Source organism: Xenopus laevis, chromosome 7L (genome assembly GCF_017654675.1).
Source record: "Xenopus laevis strain J_2021 chromosome 7L, Xenopus_laevis_v10.1, whole genome shotgun sequence".
Taxonomy (NCBI): Eukaryota; Metazoa; Chordata; class Amphibia; order Anura; family Pipidae; genus Xenopus; species Xenopus laevis.
The window spans coordinates 42,001,253-42,023,616 of NC_054383.1; the positions used below are offsets into that span (position 1 = coordinate 42,001,253).

The 22,364-nt window shown below is 41.0% G+C and overlaps 1 protein-coding gene across 1 annotated transcript in view; it reads right to left on the reverse strand.

The window, feature by feature from the left end:
- The window catches only part of synpo2l.L (synaptopodin 2-like L homeolog), a 66,503-nt gene that overhangs the window by 42,861 nt on the left and 1,278 nt on the right, over positions 1-22,364 (reverse strand). Inside the window, exon 2 of the mRNA XM_018225419.2 lies at positions 2,354-2,505. Coding sequence (XP_018080908.1) covers positions 2,354-2,505 — 152 coding nt within the window. The remainder of the gene's footprint in view (positions 1-2,353; positions 2,506-22,364) is intronic.

Genomic DNA, 22,364 nt, shown 5'->3' on the forward strand with positions numbered 1-22,364 from the left:
AAACTGGCAGGAAATTTTGACCGGGGCAGCCCTTCAAAATACCGAGCTGTCTGGGTCAAACTCGGACAGGTGGCAATCCTAGTTTTATAGTCACTTTCCCAGTGAGGCTTAGGGAGGTTCCTAACCCTATATCAGTCACACATAGGGTTGGTACCTTTTCTGAAAAAGATTACCGGCTGGTGGTGGGGGGGAATGGGCACAAAAGGGGCGGGCTGTGATGCAAAAGTGGGCAGAAACACGCACCATGTTGAAAACGGGGGCGAAGCAACATCATGCGATGTCCAGAAGACTGAAAAAAAAGGTAAGTTCTGAGCAAATTTTGGGGGGGTGGGCCAAGGGCTTTTTTCAGGGGTATTACAAATTACCTGCAACCAGCCTATTTATAATACCAGACCCGGCCGGCCTTGGCAGGTGTTTTACCGGCCAGGTGGCAACACTAGTCACACACAACAGGAAGTAACCAGTGTAGCCAGAGGAAGCCACGGGGGCACTAGGTTATAAACATCTGCAGAGCATCATGATACCTTGTTATTTGTTGAAGAGACAGAAGGTCAAGAGACTGTGGGAAGGAAAATTAGTAGCAGTAAAGAAATGCTGGGAGACTAGCTGGGTTACTAGCATCAAAATAATCAAATTATATAATATAAGTGTGAAATTAGAGTTCAATTTACAAAAACTCTGCCACTTTCTATTCATTTCTATGGGATATTTAGAAGCATATTTTTTTTTTACTTTCAAGCATTTATAAATATGCTTCTAAAATAGGAATGAATAAAAGTAAACATTTCACACTTTCATAAATCTGCCCCTATGATCAAAGACCCAGTACAGACAGAGTATCCCCAAAGCAAATGATCTTATACTCATTGGGGCTCATTTATTAACGCAGCGCAGCGCTAAAAAGAGCGCAGTGGCCAGACATTTGCCCAGCGCATGCGAGTATTTAATAATGTAGCGCACGATACCTTAACAGTGCGATTTGTGCGCTAATGTAGACACAAGACAGGTGCGACGTGTGAAACTGCGTATCAGCTGTCGCAGTGCTTATAATAAATTGTGCGCACTGGAAGATACCGCAAAGGTAAGGATTAGTTGTGCTCATGTATGAATGCGCTGCTTTAATTAGTTGCGTCACATATTGCGCATATTGCGTTCACTTAGACGCATCTGCATTTGTTTCTGTGCTAATATTTGTTTGGTTGCAAAGGTGTTTAGCCTACCTGATACCCTTAAAGGAACCTTGGTCAATATAAACATGTTGGGTGGAAGGCGTGGTTAATATGCACTTTACAAGGGTTGTTCATCTTGAATATACTAGCGCAGCTGGGCAGGAATGCGCATTTTGAAGAGCGTTACTATTACGCCACGAAGAGGCAGGCGTAAAAATTGTGGTGCTGTTGCCCGGGTGCAGTTTTGCACATATACAGACGCAAATCTGCGACGGCCGCAGTGCAAGCGCATTGTAGCCACGCCCACAGCCACGCCCCTAACAACCACGGCATCGTTTGCGACATAAATGCCCAATCTTTTGCGCAATGCGCATAAACAAAACCATCGCAAAAGCTCTGTGTTATGCGCAATATCACGCAAATATATTAGCGATCACGCTTGTGATGGCGCAGACAACCTTTTGCGTCCACTTATGCGCTGCGCTGCTTTAATAAATGAGCCCCATTGTCTCAGTGCTAAGACACAGTGGTTACATTTTTAAAAAAACGAAAACACAAACATCTGACTGACACACAAGTTGAGGTATGGGTAGGGAATAGGGTTGCCACATTTAAAAAAAAAAATTACCGGCCAGTGGTGGGGGCAGAAAATAAAGGGGCGGGACGTGACGTAAAAAGGGCGGAGCCGATGAGGGGTAGCGTCACAAAAGGGGCAGGGCCACCGCACAAAGCCAACAAAGTTTTCATCGGCGGGCAAGGGATTTTGTAAATGGTATTACAAATTACCAGCAGCTACATTTCCAGTAAATTTGTAATACTGTAATCCTGACCCTGGCAGGTGTTTTACCGGCTAGGCCGGTAAAATAACGGCCGGGGGGCAACCCTAGTAGGGAATAGGAGACGGGATTACTATGTGCATCCCCTTGCCCGCCACTCATGAATACAATGCTGTTGAACGCAGGCAGTGCTGTATTCATGGGGCTAGCCACAGGTGTCTCTGCTCCAAAATGGTGGATTGTGTCTATTTTTTGCACTTTGCTCCATTCCTTTCACATTGTTAACAATCCCTTATGTGTGTGATGTACTTTGGAGAGAGACTAATTAATATGAGTTGCATTTATGTGTTAGTGGGACAAGGTTATGTCTTCCAAAAAGGAATGTTTCATATCATGAATGGTACATACCTTCGGAGACGAATGTGAAGACTGGCACCTATTGAATCTATCATGAGCATGGCTTGAGCATGCGTTAACCCACTGCAGGCCTTCCCATTGATGGAGATCAGCTCATCGTATTCTCTTAGTCCTCCCCGACATGCCTTGCTGCGCTTCCGTACCTTTAAATGGAAAAGGAGTCCATTTTACCAAAACTCTTTAACTAATAAATAAATTAGGAAACAACCCATTTAGTCCAACATCTTAAGGGGGTAATATGATGAAAGATCTAAAGTCTGCCCATGTTGAGTAATACATCACAACCAATAAGATGTGTGTTGTCAAACAGCAGATTTGTAAGTGTTACCTTTTATGACATTACCCTCTGTTATTATATTTAGGATCATGTTTCTTAAAAGCAGGTGGAACAGTGGTTATAGCTGGTGTCCTTTCATTCCAACATTGGCAAACAGTTTTATGTTCCTATACATCTGTTGGTTTTATCCAGGTATTTTCCTCCCACCCTCCAAAAATATACAGTACGGTTAACTGGCTTCTTATCTAGTTGTCTGTAATTCTGTATGTGATCGGGGACCTTGGACTGCAAGCTCCACTGGGACAGTGAATTATATATAATCTTTGTAAAGCCCTGCAGCATATGTTAGGGCTATCTACATAAGAGATGTTAAAGAAAGCAGTTTACGCATCCTTTGCCTTTAATTTAAGATACACCCAAAGTCGGATTTACATAGGGATGCTGTCGTTTGTCGGCCTCGTCCCCTCCCTTTTAATGTATTCACTCAAATTTTCACCATCGGGACCAGAGCACCCAGGGGCGATCCTGGCCCCTCTGCCGCCCGAGGCAGCAGCAGTTGCTGCCGCCCCCTCCCCCGTGCGCTTACCTTTTTGCGCCTGGGCAGCAGAGAGGGCCAGTGCACTAGCGCAGAGAGCCTAACTGCGCTCTCTGCGCTAGAAGAGCCGAATTTCTGGTTTGCAAACTGGAAATTCCGCCCCTGGTACCTAGTGGGTCTCAAGTCGCCTCATTGGCGGAGCGCCCCTGAGAGCACCATCGTATCTCCTGCTCATCCCATTGTTTCTGAACCAATGTTGGTGTGGTTGAGCAGCCCCTAAAATGATGTGGCCTGGGCCTAGATAGCCTCGCCACAAATCCAAGTCTGGATACACCAGGCTATGGAGTGTTTGACATGTGCAACCATGGAGTTACATGGATTTGGAGATATCAATATGACCATACTACACCTACATATTCATTTGTACTACACAACACACAGCTAAATAATAATATAAATAATCCTATGAGTTTGCTACTTTAACCATCTCCATTTTTATGCAGATTTAACTGATGCTGGAGAGGCTTCTGCTTCTTAAGGCAGTGGTTTTGCCACCTGAGTATTTTCCTTAAAGTGGACCTGTCACCCAGACACAAAAATCTGTATAATAAAAGTCCTTTTCAAATTAAACTTGAAATCCAATTTCTATTTTTTATTAAAGCATTCATAGCTGTTGTAACCTTATTTAAAAATCTCAGCAGTCAATCAAATATTGTCTGCCCCTCCTCTATGCCTTAGGCATAGAGGCGGGGCAGGCAATTACTTTCACTTTCCATTCAGCACTTCCTAGATGTCACTGCTCTCCCCACATTCCCCCAGTTCTCTTAACCATTTAATTGTGTAGCCAGGGCATGGTAATGGACATCGGGTCCCCCATTCTGGTGCACAAACATGATTCTGAGATGATACAAGGCTTTCCTTAAAAAATGGCTGCTGCCTGCTTGTTATTATTTTGAATTCCCAGACTGAAGGAAACAAGATTCAAATAATTTATACAGTGTAATTTAAGTTCATTTTGCTTGACTAATGTGATAAAATAGGATTTTGAATAATTGTTTTGGGTGACGGGTCCCCTTTAATGGAATTGCAGCAGCAAAACTTCCAAAATGGATTCCTTTTGCCATTACCGACATTCATTGTGAGGTAGTGGGAGTCAGACAGCCTCTGGTTCCTTCTGTTCATCTATATGAGAAGTGATCTTGGGGCATGTAATATGAGTGATTAGTTTGCCATCAAGCCAGTAACTTCGTTATGTGGATTTTATCATTCTAGCACATGCATGCACCTGAGAACACAACATCATTATGTGAAAATCAGCATCCAACATGCAGCCTTTAATTTGTCCGGAACTGCTAATGTTTTTTACGCAGTTGGTTGTAATACATTCCTGGACCCCATCACTAAAGCGTAGAGATCAGGGCTCTGTGACACTGTGTGCCTATTTTAGGCCAGCGTGTGAAATTATCACTCCAAGGCTAAACTACTGATTGTGGTGCATTGGGAGAGGTCAAACAATACTGATAACAGCCAATTGTGGTGCCATATCAGTGTGTTATTTGCCAAGTGACATCAAACAATAAACAAATAAATATTATCTGAATATTTTTAATAGATTTTACAGTAATATATTGCAAGGTTGAAATGAATGCAACTACAACATGTTCAGATTGGTTCGATTCATTCCCATCTTATGTTCCATGCCAGTGTTTTAAGGTTAGTAGGCTTTCAGGGTATATCCTATTGAGTTGTTTGTGGATTAAATAGCCCAGACAACCAGCTCAATAATCTCTGTTCATTCGCATCCGTCAGCGATATCAGGTGGCTCTGTGGAAACTTTAATACAGAGGGAAATTAAGCATGAATGTCAGTCAAGTTCAAATTCTCTAAGCAGAGCTTGGAATTATAGTGGAAAATACATGGGCACAATTTCTGCTGATTGGTTGGAATGGATTACTGTGCCTGTTGTATAAATGTGCCCATTGTACTAAATAATGGCCTTTACACAAAAGTAAAGTACAGATATTATCTGACAACCTGTTATCCAGAAAGTCTTGAATTATGGGCCATCACCCAAATTTTTAAATATTCCCTTTTCTCTGTACAGGTATGAGATCAGTTATCCAAAAACCCATTATCCAGAAAGATCCAAAATACAGAAATGCCATCTCCTATAAACTCCATTATAATCAAATCATCCAAATTTTTAAAATGTATTTCCTTTTTCTCTGTAATAATAAAACAGTACGTTGTACTTGAACCAAACAAAGATATAATTAATTCTTATTGGAAGCAAAACCAGTTTATTGGGTTTATTTAATGTTTACATGATTTTCTAGCAGACTTAATGTATGAAGATCCAAATTATGGAAATAACCGTTATCCGGAATACCGCAGGTCCAAGCATTCTAGATAATAATTCCCATACCTGTATTAATAAAACAGTACCTTGTTCTTGATCCTAACTAAGATATAATGTAAGCTAGAAAACTCTATTTATTCTGTAGAATACTTTACCATGCCTGAGTAAACAGCTCTAGAATCTCTCGCCGTTTGTTTAGGATAGCAACTGCCATATTAGCTTGGTGTGACATCAGTTCCTGCCTGAGTCTCTCCCTGCTCGCTCATAGTTCTGGGCTCAGAGTACTACAGGGAGGGAAAGAGGAGCAAACTGAGCATGCTCAAGCCTGTGCCCTGGAGGTTTAAGCTGATAGATGGAAGACTGATACAGAAGCCCATGTGTACACAATAGAAGGAAAGAAATGTGATGTTTCTATTGACAGAGGACTCAGAGCAGCATTACTTTGAGGGTTTACTTGTGTATTTATATAGACCTTTCTGATAATGCTTACTTCATTTTAGCCTTTCCTTCCCCTTTAATGTATGAAGATCAGTATATCAATATTACAGAAATGTCTCTTATCAGGAAAACCCTGTGCTGTAATTTATTCAGAAAACCAGGTCCAGAAATCAAACTAAATACTTGTGCTTCTTTGAAGAAGTACTTCTTTGTTGCTGTCCTGACCTGTCCAAATGTCCTACTTCAGAGTCGCAAATATAAGTGCTGAATTGCAAAAAACTCAGTTGCCAATATCAACCAATCAGTTATTCAAAGACCTGACTGGTTGCTATTGGGAACTGTGATGTTTAGTACTTATGTTCTTAAATCAGCCTTTCAGTGTTTGTTTCAGAGCAGTCTGCCCATAACCTTTAGCAAATAGATGCAGATTTTTAAAAGAAACCTATCTATGCATATGTTACAGCTGCCTTATCAAAACTGTATGTCAAAACATTGTGATGAAAACTCACCAAATATGAAGTGTGGTCCAGGTGCACCAGCCCCAGACCCTAAGCAAAGGGCAGTGACGTAACTAGAGGGGGGCAGGCCCTGGCGCGGGACGCGCTGCCGGGTCCCCGCCCCCCTCCGTACACCCAGAACCGCCCGGGAATCGTGGCGCGTGAGCTGCCGGGGGGGCCCTGAGGGGGTGTGGGCCCTGGCCCAATCGCACCCCCTGCTCTCCCGGTAGTTACGCCACTGGCAAAGGAAGAAAAAATCCATATAGGAACCAGAATTGTTGTTCCTTAAGTGGCTATCCCATTTTTTGTATCTTTACATTTGCCTTATCTGTTCTAAGAAAAGGAGAATAGCACTGTGGGGTTGGTTGGGACCATCTCTCACCACTTGATCAACTGTACATGTTCCTCCTTGGAGTTTACTTGGAAGAGAAAATTAAGCAGGGCAAGATGGCATCCACCGAAACCAGGTTGCCCATTTTCTGAATGGGTAAGGCAGTATTAGGTGGGGACAGAGGTACAGTTTAGGAGGGGGGAAGAGACGTCTCCAGGTATGAATCTATATAAATGCATATGTTCTTTTTTAAAACATAACTTTTCTTCACACTAAATGGCAGCACAAAATAAAGTCTCAAAAATGCCTGGAGTGAAACATTATCACCCTAGTCACATGGGGTTAGTTGATGTCTTGAGGGCTGTCAACTTTTCTGGAAAAAAATCCAACCTTCCTTTGTTTTCAGCTTTCTTACTTATTAATATTATCTGCATAAAGCATTATTTTTTCTGGCAAATCTGTAAAACTGGCAGCAAGATAGCAACCCTATACTCAGCAGAATTTAAAAGCAAACTTCTTAATCAGTGGTGGAGCTACCGGGGTTACGATTGCACCTGGGCATCCAAATCCGGGGCAATGATTAAGTCTTGAACGGGGGACATGGGGTTCAGCTGCACATCCTGCACCCAGTCCTGCCAGCTATAGTTACACTATTATTAATGGTTGCAATGGGTTAGTGCCCCATGGCAAACTTTGTCCCTTTTATTACATATGGGGAATAATATCTAGAATTTTACTGCACACAAAGCACAAACTTAACGTGCCAAACCTAATTTGGAAACCTGCCGTTGCTTTCTTGAATTTATTTTTGGTGCTTTGAAACAAAGGAATTTTATTCCATATATCCTTTCATCTTTGTGGTTTCCTTATATATCAGAGCCCTTTTTTTAGAGTCATACAGCTCCCAGGAGCAGTGACTTCATATGCAAGGGCATAGATGATGCGTCTGCTGTTTTATAGAACCCTGTTGTAAATAGCTATGTATAGAACTCTTCTCATTGTGGGCCTATTGCAGAGCCCAAAAATAATATGCAGCAGGTTGTCCAGCTGTCTCCCCATTCCTGAAAAGAGTTTTTAGAAGGTTTCTGGAGATAAGGCTCTATTTCAAAGCATGCTCCCATTTTGGGAGAACGATTTTTTTGGCTACTTCGACCATCGAATTGGCTACTTCGACCACGACTTCAATTCGAACTAAAAATCGTTTGACTATTCGACCATTCGATAGTCGAAGTACTGTCTCTTTAAGAAAAACTTTGTCCACCTATTTCGCCACCTAAAACCTACCGAGCACCAATGTTAGCCTATGGGGAAGGCCCCCATAGGCTTTCCTAGCTTTTTTTGATCGAAGGAAAATCGTTCGATCGATGGATTAAAATCCTTCGAATCGTTCGGTTCGCATGATTTAATAGTTCGATCTAATGATTTTTCCTACGATCGAACGAAGGAAATGCAGTAAATCCTTCGACTTCGATATTCGAAGTCGAAGGATTTTACTTCGACGGTCGAATATCAAGGGTTAATTAACCTTCGATATTCGACCAATAGTAAATGGGGTAGAATGCTTGGGACCTGGGGTTTTTCTGGATAACAAATCTTTCTGTCATTTGGATCCTCATACCTTAAATAAACCCAATAGGCTGGTTATACGTCCAATAAGGATTAATTCTATCTTAGATGGGATCAAGTACAAGGTACTGTTTTATTATTACAGAGAAAACGGAAATAATTTTAAAACATTTGCATCATTTGGATAAAATAGAGATTTTGGGAGATGGCCTAATTTGGAGCTTTCTGAATAGCAGGTTTCCACACAACACCTGTACAATTATCGGTTTCTTTAGCTGAACCTTTCACAAGAGGAACACTGGCTCAAGGAGGTTTGTGATGGTACTTTACATAAATGTACTAAATTAACACCAAAAATTTTACTTTTTGCACACAGTCTCTCAAATTTGACACAACATATGTGCAGCCAGCAGAATATCAGCATTCATGTCCAAGAAATGTAAAGCACCTGCTAACACAAATGGTCTCCTTGTGATTAGGGATGTAGCGAACGTCGGAAAAAAAGTTCGCGAACATATTCGCGAACTTGCGCAAAAACGCGAGCGGTTCGCGAACGGTTCGCGAACCCCATAGACTTCAATGGGAAGGCGAACTTTAACATCTAGAAAAGACATTTCTGGCCAGAAAAATGATTTTAAAGTTGTTTAAAGGGTGCAACGACCTGGACAGTGGCATGCCAGAGGGGGATCAAGGGCAAAAATGTATCTGAAAAATCTGCCTGTGTGTGCTTGGAAGAGATAGTGTAGGGGGAGAGCTGTTAGTGATTTCAGGGACAGATGATAGTAAGTTTGCTGGCTAGTAATCTGCTTGATACTGCTCTGTATTGGAGGGACAGAAGTCTGCAGGGATTTGAGGGACATTTTAGCTTAGGTAGCTTTGCTGGCTAGTAATCTACTGTTCTCTTTAAACAACTGCCATACGTTGACCTTGTAGGCATTGTTTGCCCAGTTTTTTTGGACGCAGCCACTGAAGCACAGTTGCCATAAAAAATATGCCATATAAATGCTGAAAATAGTCATTTTTCGCCATACGTTGACCTTGTAGACATTGTTTGCCCAGTTTTTTTGGTTGCAGCCACTGAAGCACAGTTGCCAGAAAAAATATGCCATATAAATGCTGAAAATAGTCATTTTTCGCCATACGTTGACCTTGTAGACATTGTTTGCCCAGTTTTTTGGTTGCAGCCACTGAAGCACAGTTGCCAGAAAAAATATGCCATATAAATGCTGAAAATAGTCATTTTTTGCCATATACGTTGAGTCAACGTATGGCAAAAAATTACTATTTTCAGCATTTATATGGCATATTTTTTCTGGCCACTGTGCTTCAGTGGCTGCGGCCAAAAAAACTGGGCAAACAATGCCTACAAGGTCAACGTATACACTACTACAGCGGTGGATACGGATTACGTAAAATATATGAATGCTGCTTGAAAAAAAGTAACTCAAGTGGTTTTTCTAGAGACGATAATATTATCAATATTTAGACAAAATGTGAACAAGCTCACACAGCTAGATGGCGGGTTGAAGAAAACACTGTGCAAATAATGCCTACAAGGTCAACGTATACACTACTACAGCGGTGGATACGGATTACGTAAAATATATTATGGCTGCTTGAAAAAAGTCACTCCGGTGTTTTTTCTGGAGACGGTAATATTATGGATATTTAGACAGAATGTGAACAAGGTCACACAGCTAGATGGCGGGTTGAAGAAAACAGTGTGCAAATAATGCCTACAGGGCAAATAATGCCTAAAAGGTCAACTTATACACTACTACAGCGGTAGTAAAATAAAAAAAAGTAAAATAAAAAAAATGAATATTAAAAAAAAAAAATTAAAGTTGGTGCTGCTGAACTACTAGGAGCAGCAGATTAGCACACCAGTCCCACTCCCCAACACTGCTAGACTAATAGCACTGGGCTCTTATAGTAGTAGTAGTAGTAGTAGTAAAACAACAAAAAAATAAATAAAAGCAGTCCTTACAAGGACTACTGTTATTGCAGCAGTCAGCAGATGAGATCAGAAGCAGGACAGCTGCCCACTGCAGCTACATACAGAGCACTGCAGTAGAAGGTAGATTACTAGCCAGCAAAGCTACCTAAGCTTAAATGTCCCTCAAACCCCTGCAGACTTCTGTCCCTCCAATAACAGAGCAGTATCAAAACGATTACTAGCCAGCAAACTGTCCCTGAAATCACTAACAGGCAGCAGCTCTCTCCCTACACTATCTCTTCAGCACACACAGGCAGAGTGAAAAAACGCTGCAGGGCTTCGGTTTTTATAGGGAAGGGGAGTGGTCCAGGGGAGAGCTTCCTGATTGGCTGCCATGTACCTGCTGGTCTGGGGTGAGAGGGCAAAAAAAAGCGCCAACAATGGCGAACCCAAAATGGCGAACGTCGCGCGACGTTCGCGAACTTCCGGCGAGCGCGAACACCCGATGTTCGCGCGAACAAGTTCGCCGGCGAACAGTTCGCGACATCTCTACTTGTGATGTTTATGCAAAGAAGTTTGTACTTATACTGGTAGCACAAGTACCCTACAGCACTGCATACACTGGTGGTCTGAGCAATGTGCCATTTTGCTTTAAGCAAATATTTTTTTAATGCACTTTTCCTGCTTGATCAAATGAACCTTGTGTGCGAGTGTAGGGTTCACTCCACTGACGTCTCGTAGAGCTATGGCGTATGCTTGCCCTCTTGTGGAAAGCAAAGCTTCAAGTCTCCCAAGTATGGGACAGCCTGCTGACATCCACAGGTCAGTTCTTAGAAGTATCCCAGGGCCTGGGAGATCCTCCAAGAACAGCTTGTTTTCTTTATGTCGAGAAGTGCTGGAAATGTTTAATTTTAGATCATTCAGAAGAAATCAGACAATTACCCCCTTGTGTTCCTGAGGGGAACTAGGAGGCAGTTAGAAGAGCATAAACCCCCGCAGGTTCTATACACTATGCACTTTTCTCATGTTATGAACAGTGCACTCGTTTTATAACATATATGGTTTTGGTGCAATGTAATAAAAAGTGCAAAATGTGCAACTGGTTTTGTAACATATAGCAACAGTCAGTATGGAGCATTTACAGGTAACCTACTACAGGTTGTACATTATCTGTTTTAAAGCAAATATCTGATTGGTCGCAAATGGTGCACCTTTATTGTATTATCCTATTTATCTCTTTTTATTGTGAGTTTTATTTATAAGTGATTCAGTAACATATCTTGCCATCTTTTTTTTTTTTATAATTATGATGGGCACCCATTTTTATTTTTTTAATAACTATGCTCATTTCATTTATTCATTTTATGCTCCATTTATGCTTGTCTATGCTTCTGGCGCAGAGCTCATCTGCTTTTAGTAATTGCGATGTTCTAACAGCCATCAAACAAAACAAAACAAAACCATATGAAAGCATGTGACCGTAAGCTTTAAAGTGGACCTGTCACCAAGACATAAAAAGCTGTAAAATAAAAGTCCTTATCAAATTAAACATGAAATCCAAATTCTTTTTTTTAATTAAAGTATTCATAGCTGTTGTAAATGCATTTAAAAATCTCAGCTGTCAATCAAATATTGCTTGCCCCTCCTCTATGCCTTAGGCATAGGGGAGGCACAGGAAATTACTTTCACTTTCCATTCAGCACTTCCTAGATGTCACTGCATTTCCCACATTCCCCCGTTCTCTTCACCATTTAATTGTGTAGCCAGGACATGGGGATGGACATCAGGTCCCTTATTCTGGTGCACAAACAAGATTCTGAGATGATACAAGTCTTGTCTTAATAACAGTGTCCACAAAATGGCTCCTGCCTGCTTGCTATAATTATGAATTCTCAGCCGGAATTCTCAGACTAACATGATAAAATAGGATTTGGAAGTTCTGTGCAATTTTGCAGCAATTTTTTTTATTGCATTATAGGGATAGATGTAATTATTATTATTATTATTACTGCAAGCAGGGTCGGACTGGGGGGCTTGGGGCCCACCGGGGCTACTGCCCCAGGGCCCCCCTCCGGCCCTTGCTGCCGATCCAGCGCACCGCATCGTGGTAGTGCGGGAAAAAACCCAGTGGGTCGCGGCACAATAAAAAATCTGTGCACGCGCGCCACTCACATGTGCAGATTTTTTTATTCTACCGCGACCCCCGACACAGTGGGGTCGCACCGCACCACTAAGAATCGGATCTGGGCGGGCGGGGCCCACTGGGTTTTTTCCCGGTCTCCCGCCGGCCCAGTCCAACACTGACTGCAAGACTTGTGACTTGACAAATGTGCACAAGAGCATTCTGTAGCTGATACAAACCATATACAAAAGGTGTAGTTTATTAAAAGTAGACACAACTCCAAGAGCAATAATGGCCAAAAAAATTAAATAATAAAAGTACACTGTTGATATGGCACTTTGCACAAATTTAATATATACCTCCTCTAATATGAGCTCTTGTTTCCAAATGGCTTTACAGATAATCCTTCTAACAAAGTAAATTACTAATTGCAACAAACCACAATAATTATGGCTGTAGAACACTGCACATCCATTAAGTTAAGTTACTCTGCCATTCAATTCCTATTTCGTTTTTTTCACACTCACTTTGCTACCCATAATCCACCGGCAAATCAGATGAGGGGGTCATGGGAAATGTTTCAGTAACACTTTCTCCTCTATCACAAGCACCTGCTAGCTGGACAGAAGTGGCTGCTGATATTGCTCGGACAAATATAGCACAGGAACCTCAGGGGGATTCTGGTATACCATAAAAGGTGTATATTGCAGATAGGTATGTGGTTTGCACGACTATAGGAAGAGATGTCAACCTACTGTAAATTCTTACTGTAGGACTTCAGACAATATCTTAGTAGCCTATTATAATTAGAGCTATCGTTAATTGGAAGAAGGCAGAAGTGAATGATGGAGGGCTATACCAATATCAGTCAGGCACTGCAGTTTGTATTTTCCATTAGTTTCCTGATATAAAGTGTATGATATTAATCGATTATTGCACTAGTGCACTAAATTGTGAGATTCTATTAGTGATATAAAAACTTCAAATCATTCTGTATGAAATGTAAATAACATTATTATATCAGAGTAAATTTACGACTGGAAAGTCTTGCAGTATAGGGTACAAGATATTTTCCACTGAGCATATGGCTGCTTTCAGCCAATTTCATTTCAAGTCAGTGGAAGGTGCACAAAGCTTGTGTGTCATCTTTACACTAATGTCACACTCAGTGTTTTCTCTATTGGCAGGGACATGCTTAATGCCCCCCTACCACGCTGTGTATTGCATCTCTCACAGGTAATAGAATCTATCTGCCTGTCATTGCTCACACAAAGTGGATTTCAGCCAGAAAATGCCCATGCATCCAGTCAATGACTGAGTGGACACTTGGGCAATCGGAGGCTGAATTTATTCATTTATTTCCATCTCCAGAGTGGAGAAAATGTCCCACATGACATTTGCTTTAGGATACCTTTAGTATAGTAAAATTACTTCCCTATAGGTTACTGAAAGAACAAAATGACTTGCACTCCGGACTTACAAATCGAAGCAAGGCAGGAGCATTTATTGCCTATGACTACTACAAAACTGTGCACAAAATGCATCCGGTGCATGTTTTGTTATGTTTTGAAATTAAAAGATTATTTCGATTTTTTCCAAATCCTAATGCTCCTGCATTGCTTCTGTGTAATCCTGAAGTCCAAAGTGGCTGAAGACTTTTTCCCAAGATACAAGTCTGGGGCATCCATACCCACACCACCCTGCCTTATTGGCAAGAGGACGGCTTTCTCTTGTGCATTTGGTATTAGATGTTGCTACTTTTGCGATTAACTAGAGTGTGAGAGATGTGTTAAATGGGTTATTCACCTTGAGTTGACTTTTAAAATGATGTAATGAGTGATATTCTGAGACAATTTGCAACTGTCTTTTTTTAATTATTTGTGGTTTTTGAGTTATTTAGCTTTTTATTCAGCAGCTCTCAAAGTTGCAATTTCAACAGCAACCATTCACTGATTTGAATAGGATAATATAATTTGAATAGGAAAGGGCATGAATTGAAAAATGAATAATAAAAAGTAGCATTTGTAAAGATGTAGTCTTACAGAGCATTTGTTTTTGGATGGGGTCAGCGAGCCCCGTTTCAAAGATGGAAAGAGCCAGAAGAAATAATTAAAAAGCTAAAAAAAAAATAAAAATAAATGAATACCAAATTAAAAGTTTCTTAGAATTGGCCATTCTATAACATACTAAAAGTTAACTTAAGGGTGAACTGCTCCTTTAACATGTAACACATGGAGTTGATGCACCAGATCTCCACGGTCATGGAGTTCTAAGATAGACATTTGCTTGGTATTACTCAAACGTTTTTCCTGAGCTGAGCCGTACATTTTTGGAGTTATACTGGAAGAACAACAAATGGTTAAAGGATCAGACTTGGCCTGCTCCCTGCACTAATCTTGCTGCCTCAACCTCCCTTCTTCAGGCCGGTTGCTGCAAAAACACAGTGCGCTTACATGCGTGCATGCAAGCACGTGCGGCGCTGCACAGCGGGAGGGGGGACTTTGTATATGGAGGAACTAGAGTTGTAGCAGGAGGCCCGGAGACAGTAGCCCTCAGTCCGACCCTGAATGGTTAAACTTTCTGAACCCTTACGAGAATTTGTGAACTGCTACATCTATAAATACCTATGAAAAAATTTTATTTTTACTGTAACACAGCAGGCGTGCAAGCAACAGCTGGTGCCTGTAACTTTTGTTCTAGTGCATGCAATCTATTCCACTGACCCCTACTTACCACTTTTTTCAGTTTCTATATGTAAGGGTTGTATATGCGCTCATATTATTGCACTTGAAGATAATTCAAATGTTTTGTATTACAGTACCAGTATGTTTTGAAAAGGAAATTCTGGAAGATTTTTTTTTTTAATTAAGCTGGCTCTAATAATTTTTGAGGGCTATGGGTAACAGATGATTTGGCTGTCACTGTCCTCTCAGGGACAACTTTGGCAATGAGAATACCATTTTCTCCAATGTGTTTTTTCCCACAAAACATTTTCCCAAACATTCAAACATAATTACACTTACATAGTTACATAGTTAACTTGGGTTGAAAAAAGACAAAGTCCATCAAGTTCAACCCCTCCAAATGAAAACCCAGCATCCATACATACACCCCTCCCTACTTTTAATTAAATTCTATATATCCATACCTATACTAACTATAGAGCTTAGTATCACAATAGCCTTTGATATTAGGTCTGTCCAAAAAATCATCCAAGCCATTCTTAAAGGCATTAACTGAATCAGCCACAACCTCACTGTCCTGACTGTGAAGAACCCCCTACGTTGCTTCAAATGAAAGTTCTTCTCTTCTAGTCTAAAGGGGTGGCCTCTGGTACGGTGATCCACTTTATGGGTAAAAAGGTCCCCAGCCATTTGTCTATAATGTCCTCTAATGTACTTGTAAAGTGTAATCATGTCCCCTCGCAAGCGCCTTTTTTCCAGAGAAAAACCCCAACCTTGACAGTCTACCCTCATAATTTAAGTCTTCCATCCCTCTAACCAGTTTAGTTGCACATCTCTGCATTCTCTCCAGCTCATTTATATCCCTCTTAAGGACTGGAGTCCAAAACTGAACTGCATACTCCAGATGAGGCCTTACCAGGGACCTATAAAGAGGCATAATTATGTTTTCATTACTTGAGTTAATGCCCTTTTTTATGCAAGACAGAACTTTATTTGCTTTAGTAGCCACAGAATGACACTGCCCAGAATTAGACAACATGTTATCTACAAAGACCCCTAGATCCTTCTCATTTAAGGAAACTCCCAACACACTGCCATTTAATGTATAACTTGCATTTATATTATTTTTGCCAAAGTGCATAACCTTGCATTTATCAACATTGAACCTCATTTTCCAGTTTGCTGCCCAGTTTTCCAGTTTAGACAAATCACTCTGCAAAGTGGCAGCATCCTGCATGGAACCTATAGTTCTGCACAATTTAGTATCATCTGCAAAAATAGAAACAGTACTTTCAATGCCCACCTCCAGGTCATTAATAAACAAGTTGAAAAGCAAGGGACCTAGTACAGAGCCCTGCGGTATTCCACTAACAACACTGGTCCAATTAGAAAATGTTCCATTTACCACCACTCTTTGTAGTCTATCTTTTAGCCAGTTCTCTATCCAGGTACAAATACTATGTTCCAGGCCAACATTCCTTAATTTAACCAGTAACCTTTTGTGTGGCACTGTATCAAATGCTTTAGCAAAGTCTAAGTAAATCACATCCACTGCCATCCCAGAATCAAGGTCTCTACTTACATTCTCATAAAAAGAAATTAAGTTAGTCTGGCAAGATCTATTACGCATAAAACCATGCTGGCACAAACTCATAGTATTATGATTTGCTATGAAGTCCAGTATCTTATCCTTTATTAACCCGTCGAAAAGCTTTCCTACCACTGACGTCAGACTAACTGGCCTATAGTTTTGAGGCTGAGAACGGGATCCTTTTTTGAATAGAGGCACCACATTAGCAATTCACCAGTCTCTTGGCACTATGCCAGATCTCAATGAATCCTGAAAAATTAAGTAAAGAGGTTTGGCAATCACAGATCTAAGCTCGCTAATTACCCTGGGATGAATACCATCTGGCCCCGGACCTTTGTTAATCTTAACATGTTCTAGTCTCTTTTGAATTTCTTCATGTGTGAACCATGCATCATTAGTTATATTACTAGAATTGGGACTGTTAAGAAGGAAACCTTCACTTACTGGTTCCTCATATGTGTAGACAGATGAAAAATATGAGTTCAGAATCTGCGCTTTTATTTTGTTTTCATCAACCAGCTGACCCCCCTCTGATAGTAAGGGTCCCACCCCTTCATGCTTCATTTTTTTACTATTAACATATTTTAAAAATAATTTTGGATTTTTTTTACTGCTTGCTGCAATATCCTTTTCTATAGCAATTTTAGCTTGCCTTATAGCTTCTTTGCCTGATTTATTGGCCTCCTTGTACCTTATAAATGATTCGGCTGTACCAGCTAACTTGAAAGCCTTAAAAGCACGTTTTTTCTTACCCACCTCAACACCAACGCTTCTATTGAACCAAAAAGGTTTTGCTTTGCAACGACGTTCCTTGCATACAAGTGGAATATACTGACAAGTATATTTATTAAGCAGCATTTTAAAGACTTCCCATTTTTGTTCTGTGTTTAACCCTGTGAAAAGCATTTCCCACTTAATATGTTGCAGAGATGCCCTTATACTGTCAAAGTTTGCATGTCTGAAATTTAGTGTTTTAGTTACTCCCTTATAGAATTGCTTCTGCAACAGAATCTCAAAGGAGACCATGTTATGATCACTATTCCCTAAATGCTCATCCACACAAATGTTAGAGATGAGTTCAGTATTGTTAGTTATTACAAGGTCCAAAAGAGAGTTATTCCTAGTAGGTTCTTGAACGAGCTGGAATAAAAAGTTGTCATTCAGCATATTTACAAACCTACTAGCTTTTTCTGTCTTAGCAACCACATTACCCCAGTCAATGTCTGGATAATTGAAGTCACCCATAGCAACAACTTGACCCAGCTGTGAAGCCGCTTGTATCTGCAAGAGTAGCTGGGCTTCATACTCGACACTTATACGAGGTGGTTTATAGCATACACCATTGATAATTCTTTTTGTTACCTTTTGCCCAGTCAAAATCTCTACCCAGAGTGATTCTACACCCTCACCAGTGCCAGCTATTGTTATTTCTTTAGCGCATGGCTTTAATTCAGGCTTTACATACAAACCCACTCCTCCACCCTTTTTAATCCCTCTGTCCCTCCTAAAAAGGGTGTAACCATTTAAATTCACAATCCAGTCACATGTTTCATCCCACCAGGTCTCAGTGATACCAATTATATCATAATTTTTAGAGCATGCAATTAATTCTAGGTATCCCATTTTACCTGACAAACTCCGTGCATTTGCCAGCATACAGCGGAGGTTACTACTTTTACTTTTGAAATTTGCATTACTTAGTGAAGAATTATACGTTAAGTTAGTATTATTCTGTTTTCCTTGTAACAGAGGGACCTCCTTAGCTGGTAAACTGTATGCCCCCCTCACTCCTCCCCCATGACCCCTTACTAACCCCACTGCCCCGTCTACCCTAGCTTCCCTATAATTCTTTATCTCACCCCCCCTTGCCTAGTTTAATCACTCCTCCAACCTCTTAGCCATTCTTTCCCCTAGCACCGCGGACCCCCTTCCATTGAGGTGCAAACCATCACGACTGTATAGGTTGTACCCCAACGAAAAATCAGCCCAGTGCTCTAGGAACCCAAACCCTTCCTTCCTGCACCAAGACTTGAGCCACGCATTTAGCTCCCTAATCTCCCGCTGTTTTCCTAAACTTGCACGTGGCACAGGCAAAATTTCAGAAAAGATGACATTGGAAGACCTTTCCTTGATCTTAGAGCCTAGATCCCTGAAATCATTCTTTAAGGTCTTCCATCCACCATTTATCTTGTCATTAGTACCGATATGCACAGCTGGGTCATGCCCAGCCCCACCCAATAATTTGTCTATCCGATCAACCACATGCCGAACCCTGGCACCAGGTAGACAGCAAACTATTTGGTTACCCTATCCACTTTCCTAATAATTGAGTCCCCTACAACCACAATCTGGTTAGGTCTGACTCTACTCTCCTCCCCACCACTACTAGAGAAACTGGCCTCCCGGCTGTTAGAGAGATCAGCCCCATCTAGAATTGCCAATACAGAGTTCATACTCCCATCATCTTCACACAATCTGGCAAATTTGTTGCGATGTATAATCTCCGGATCAGCCTCCATTTTCCTTTTGCCCACCTTAGATTTTCTAACTGTCACCCAGCTAGCTGCCTCAATATCCTGCTGCTGTTCTTTTCCCCCCAAACTATCTGACCCTGCTAGGTCCTGCTCAGTGAGCAAAAGACTCCTTTCAAGATTGTCAATCGACCGCAGTGTTGCAATTTGTTGCTCTAGTGCTCTAACTTGAGCCTCCAAAGTGGCAATTTGCTCACAACCACCACAGAGGTAAGCATTTGCTGCACCCGGGGACAGGGTTAGAACACACCTGAGACTGTTCACAGCACTATTATGTTGAGAGTGTAAGTCAACTGAGCCTGTGTGAAAAACATAAGACTTGACATTCGTTGTGATTAAGAGGCTGTCATGTATCCAAAATGCTGAATTAAAGAAAAATACAACCCCAATTTATTTTCCATTAAAGTGTAAGTAGCTTTCCATTACATGTCAATTCAGTGCTTTCAGTAGTTCATTTCTGTACGGCTGGTTCTACCACTTAAAGCAGCAGCCCTCCAGCCAAGACTCCAGTTATCACATTGCCTTGCATCATTTTTGTCTGTTAATCAGCTGGTTTCTGCTACATTGCTTCAAAAGTGCAAAACAGCAGTGAAGAGAACAAGTCACTTTTAACCTCCAAGAAACTGCTGAGTTGAAACTTGCAAATCGCTTTTAATGTGTGCTTTGCTTATGTCCATATTAGATTACTGTCCAGTCGTCAAGGGGCCCAGAAGCTTTAGAGGTTTTTGAGTGTGCGATTTTGGCCAATACTGTGTTTTTAGATTAGACTGAGGAAAAAAGAGGGATCTTGACCATACACTTGCACTGGCACTCTCCTTTGTCTTGTCCTGCCCAAGCCGGATCCCTCTCCCCATCATCTTCCTCTCTTCACTGTTCTGCCTGAGGTGTTAGGGAAAGCCCATTGACGTACACTATATTGGAATGCATGGCCAAGCTCCTCAAGCTTCTTTTACTGGCAGAATGTTTCAGATGACAGTCAACCATCAGAGAGAGGACTTAGCCTTGCATAAATAGACATAATATCACATCCCAGGGACTTCTTTATCCTCTATATTCCCACCAAGAATGTTACCCAGTATGATATTAGCCCACGAACAGGTTTTCATGTCACATGCTGTTGTCAAGCTTCCTAGAACTGTCATTTAATAGTGCTGTTCATGCTGAACTGCTTAGGGATTGGTATAAAGAATAGATCACCATATTGGCAACATGCAAAGATGTTTTCTTCCCAGGTGAAACAAATGTTCTTTCTTATTGAATAAAATGTTCAATGAAAGGAGGCTGAATAAGTGTCTGTATGCAGAAGCAACCAGTGACATGTCTGGCAAAGCACCACCCAATTAGCATAACTGAAATGGAGCAAAACATGAATGTAAGAAAACAGATATCAATGGTCAATCCAAAACCTTTAACAATAAATCATATTGACAGTTGAGTGTAAGCAAACCCTAGTGATTACCAGTGCTTATCAAATTTTTGTAAAATGTAACAGGTTTTGATAAACACATGATTTCATGCGACACAATGGCGCAGTGGGAAAATACAGTTCTATGGGTGCTTAGCTTACCTTATTTTACAGCTAGGGGCAATTTGCATAGTTCCTCCATATGAGGTGGCCCATGGTGCCCTACTCTTAATCTCTTGAATGCATTTGTATCAAAGTGGGGGGGGGCAGAGAATCCACACAAGTTAATTAAAATGGTCTGTGTTCAAGGCCAGATTTCATACTTTAAGGCTCCAGCAGCTTCAGCGTCTGCAATCTCTAAATGCTTGTTCCCTCTGTTATGCAAAAATCTATGTAAAGTATCTCTTAATATCTGAACCTGGGTCCAGAGGCAGGCTAGTAATTCTATTGTAATGAAGCAGAAAATTTGAAGATGCATTTGACCATTAAATCCCTAAAGCCAAATCCCAGCAAAGTGATCACTAGGGATGCTATAAACATAGAAACCCAAAATGGTAGGCCTTAACTAAGGCCTTAATTAAGGAATTATAAGTGAAGATATGGAGCCAACTACGGATCCAGAAGCACTGGTTTAATAACACAGATACAGCCTTATAATTCAATGCCATAAATTTGAACTAGCCGACAGACAGTTTTGCTCTTTTTAGGTCTCATTGGTGCAAGGTATTGGAACATGGTCTCTGAAGTGTAGGGTTTGGAGAGCAACTAAAGAAGAAAGACATCAAAGCTGAGATGTGAAAGGCCAAAAGAAGAAGCAGAAAAGCTTTTCCTACCACTGCAGCTTCTCTTCACTTCCTTATCTAACGATGTACCAAAACATTTTCCAATCTGCCCAATCACTGAACTGACCAATATCCACAAGACATGGACATCGATTGGGATTGGCCAGCCCCTATACACAAGACTGATTGCTAACAAACTCTGTGAAATTGAGATGAAGATTTGCAGACATTGCAAATATCATACACAAAGCACGTGCACCTCTTTGCTTCCCTTTTTTAGACTTCACTGGGCTCACATGACAGAAACTGGGAATGATGGAATTATGAGAGCTACAACATGAAGCCATGTATAAATTTAAAAAATGACTTATGTACGTAAAGGGCACCTAACGGTGAAATTATGTTTCCACTACCAGATGTGCGGGCTGATAGAGCCTGCACTTCAGTTGGGCAAAGCAAAATAGTTTTTCAAAACGTACCCCCCACAAGTGTTATGCCACACATATAAGGAGGTGCTGGAGGCCATGTTTTTTCACGTACGTGTGCATTATGTGCATGTGTGTGATGTATGAATGAATTACTAAGCGTAATTTACATTCCACCATCACCTCAAGGCCTAGGGGGGGGGCAATCCTGCCATCCTGGTAGTTAATTCTGTGATGTCCAACCTGTGCACTGCTCTATACAAAGAGGGCAAAGTTGTGCACAAATGTGCAATTTATTGAAATCCCCCCTGTTTGCACTAGTTTTCACTATGTAGAATTTCTATGGATCTCTGGGAAACCTGCACTTTAATAATGACCCCTTATATAAAGTGCTCACCCCTCTGCCCCTGTATGTGTTGCTTGTGTTTTATATACTAAAGAAGGGTAGATGAGGAGCTTATTATTCTAGAAAGAAAAATATAGAAGGTGGGGTAAGAATAAAAAGAATAAACAGAAAAAATGT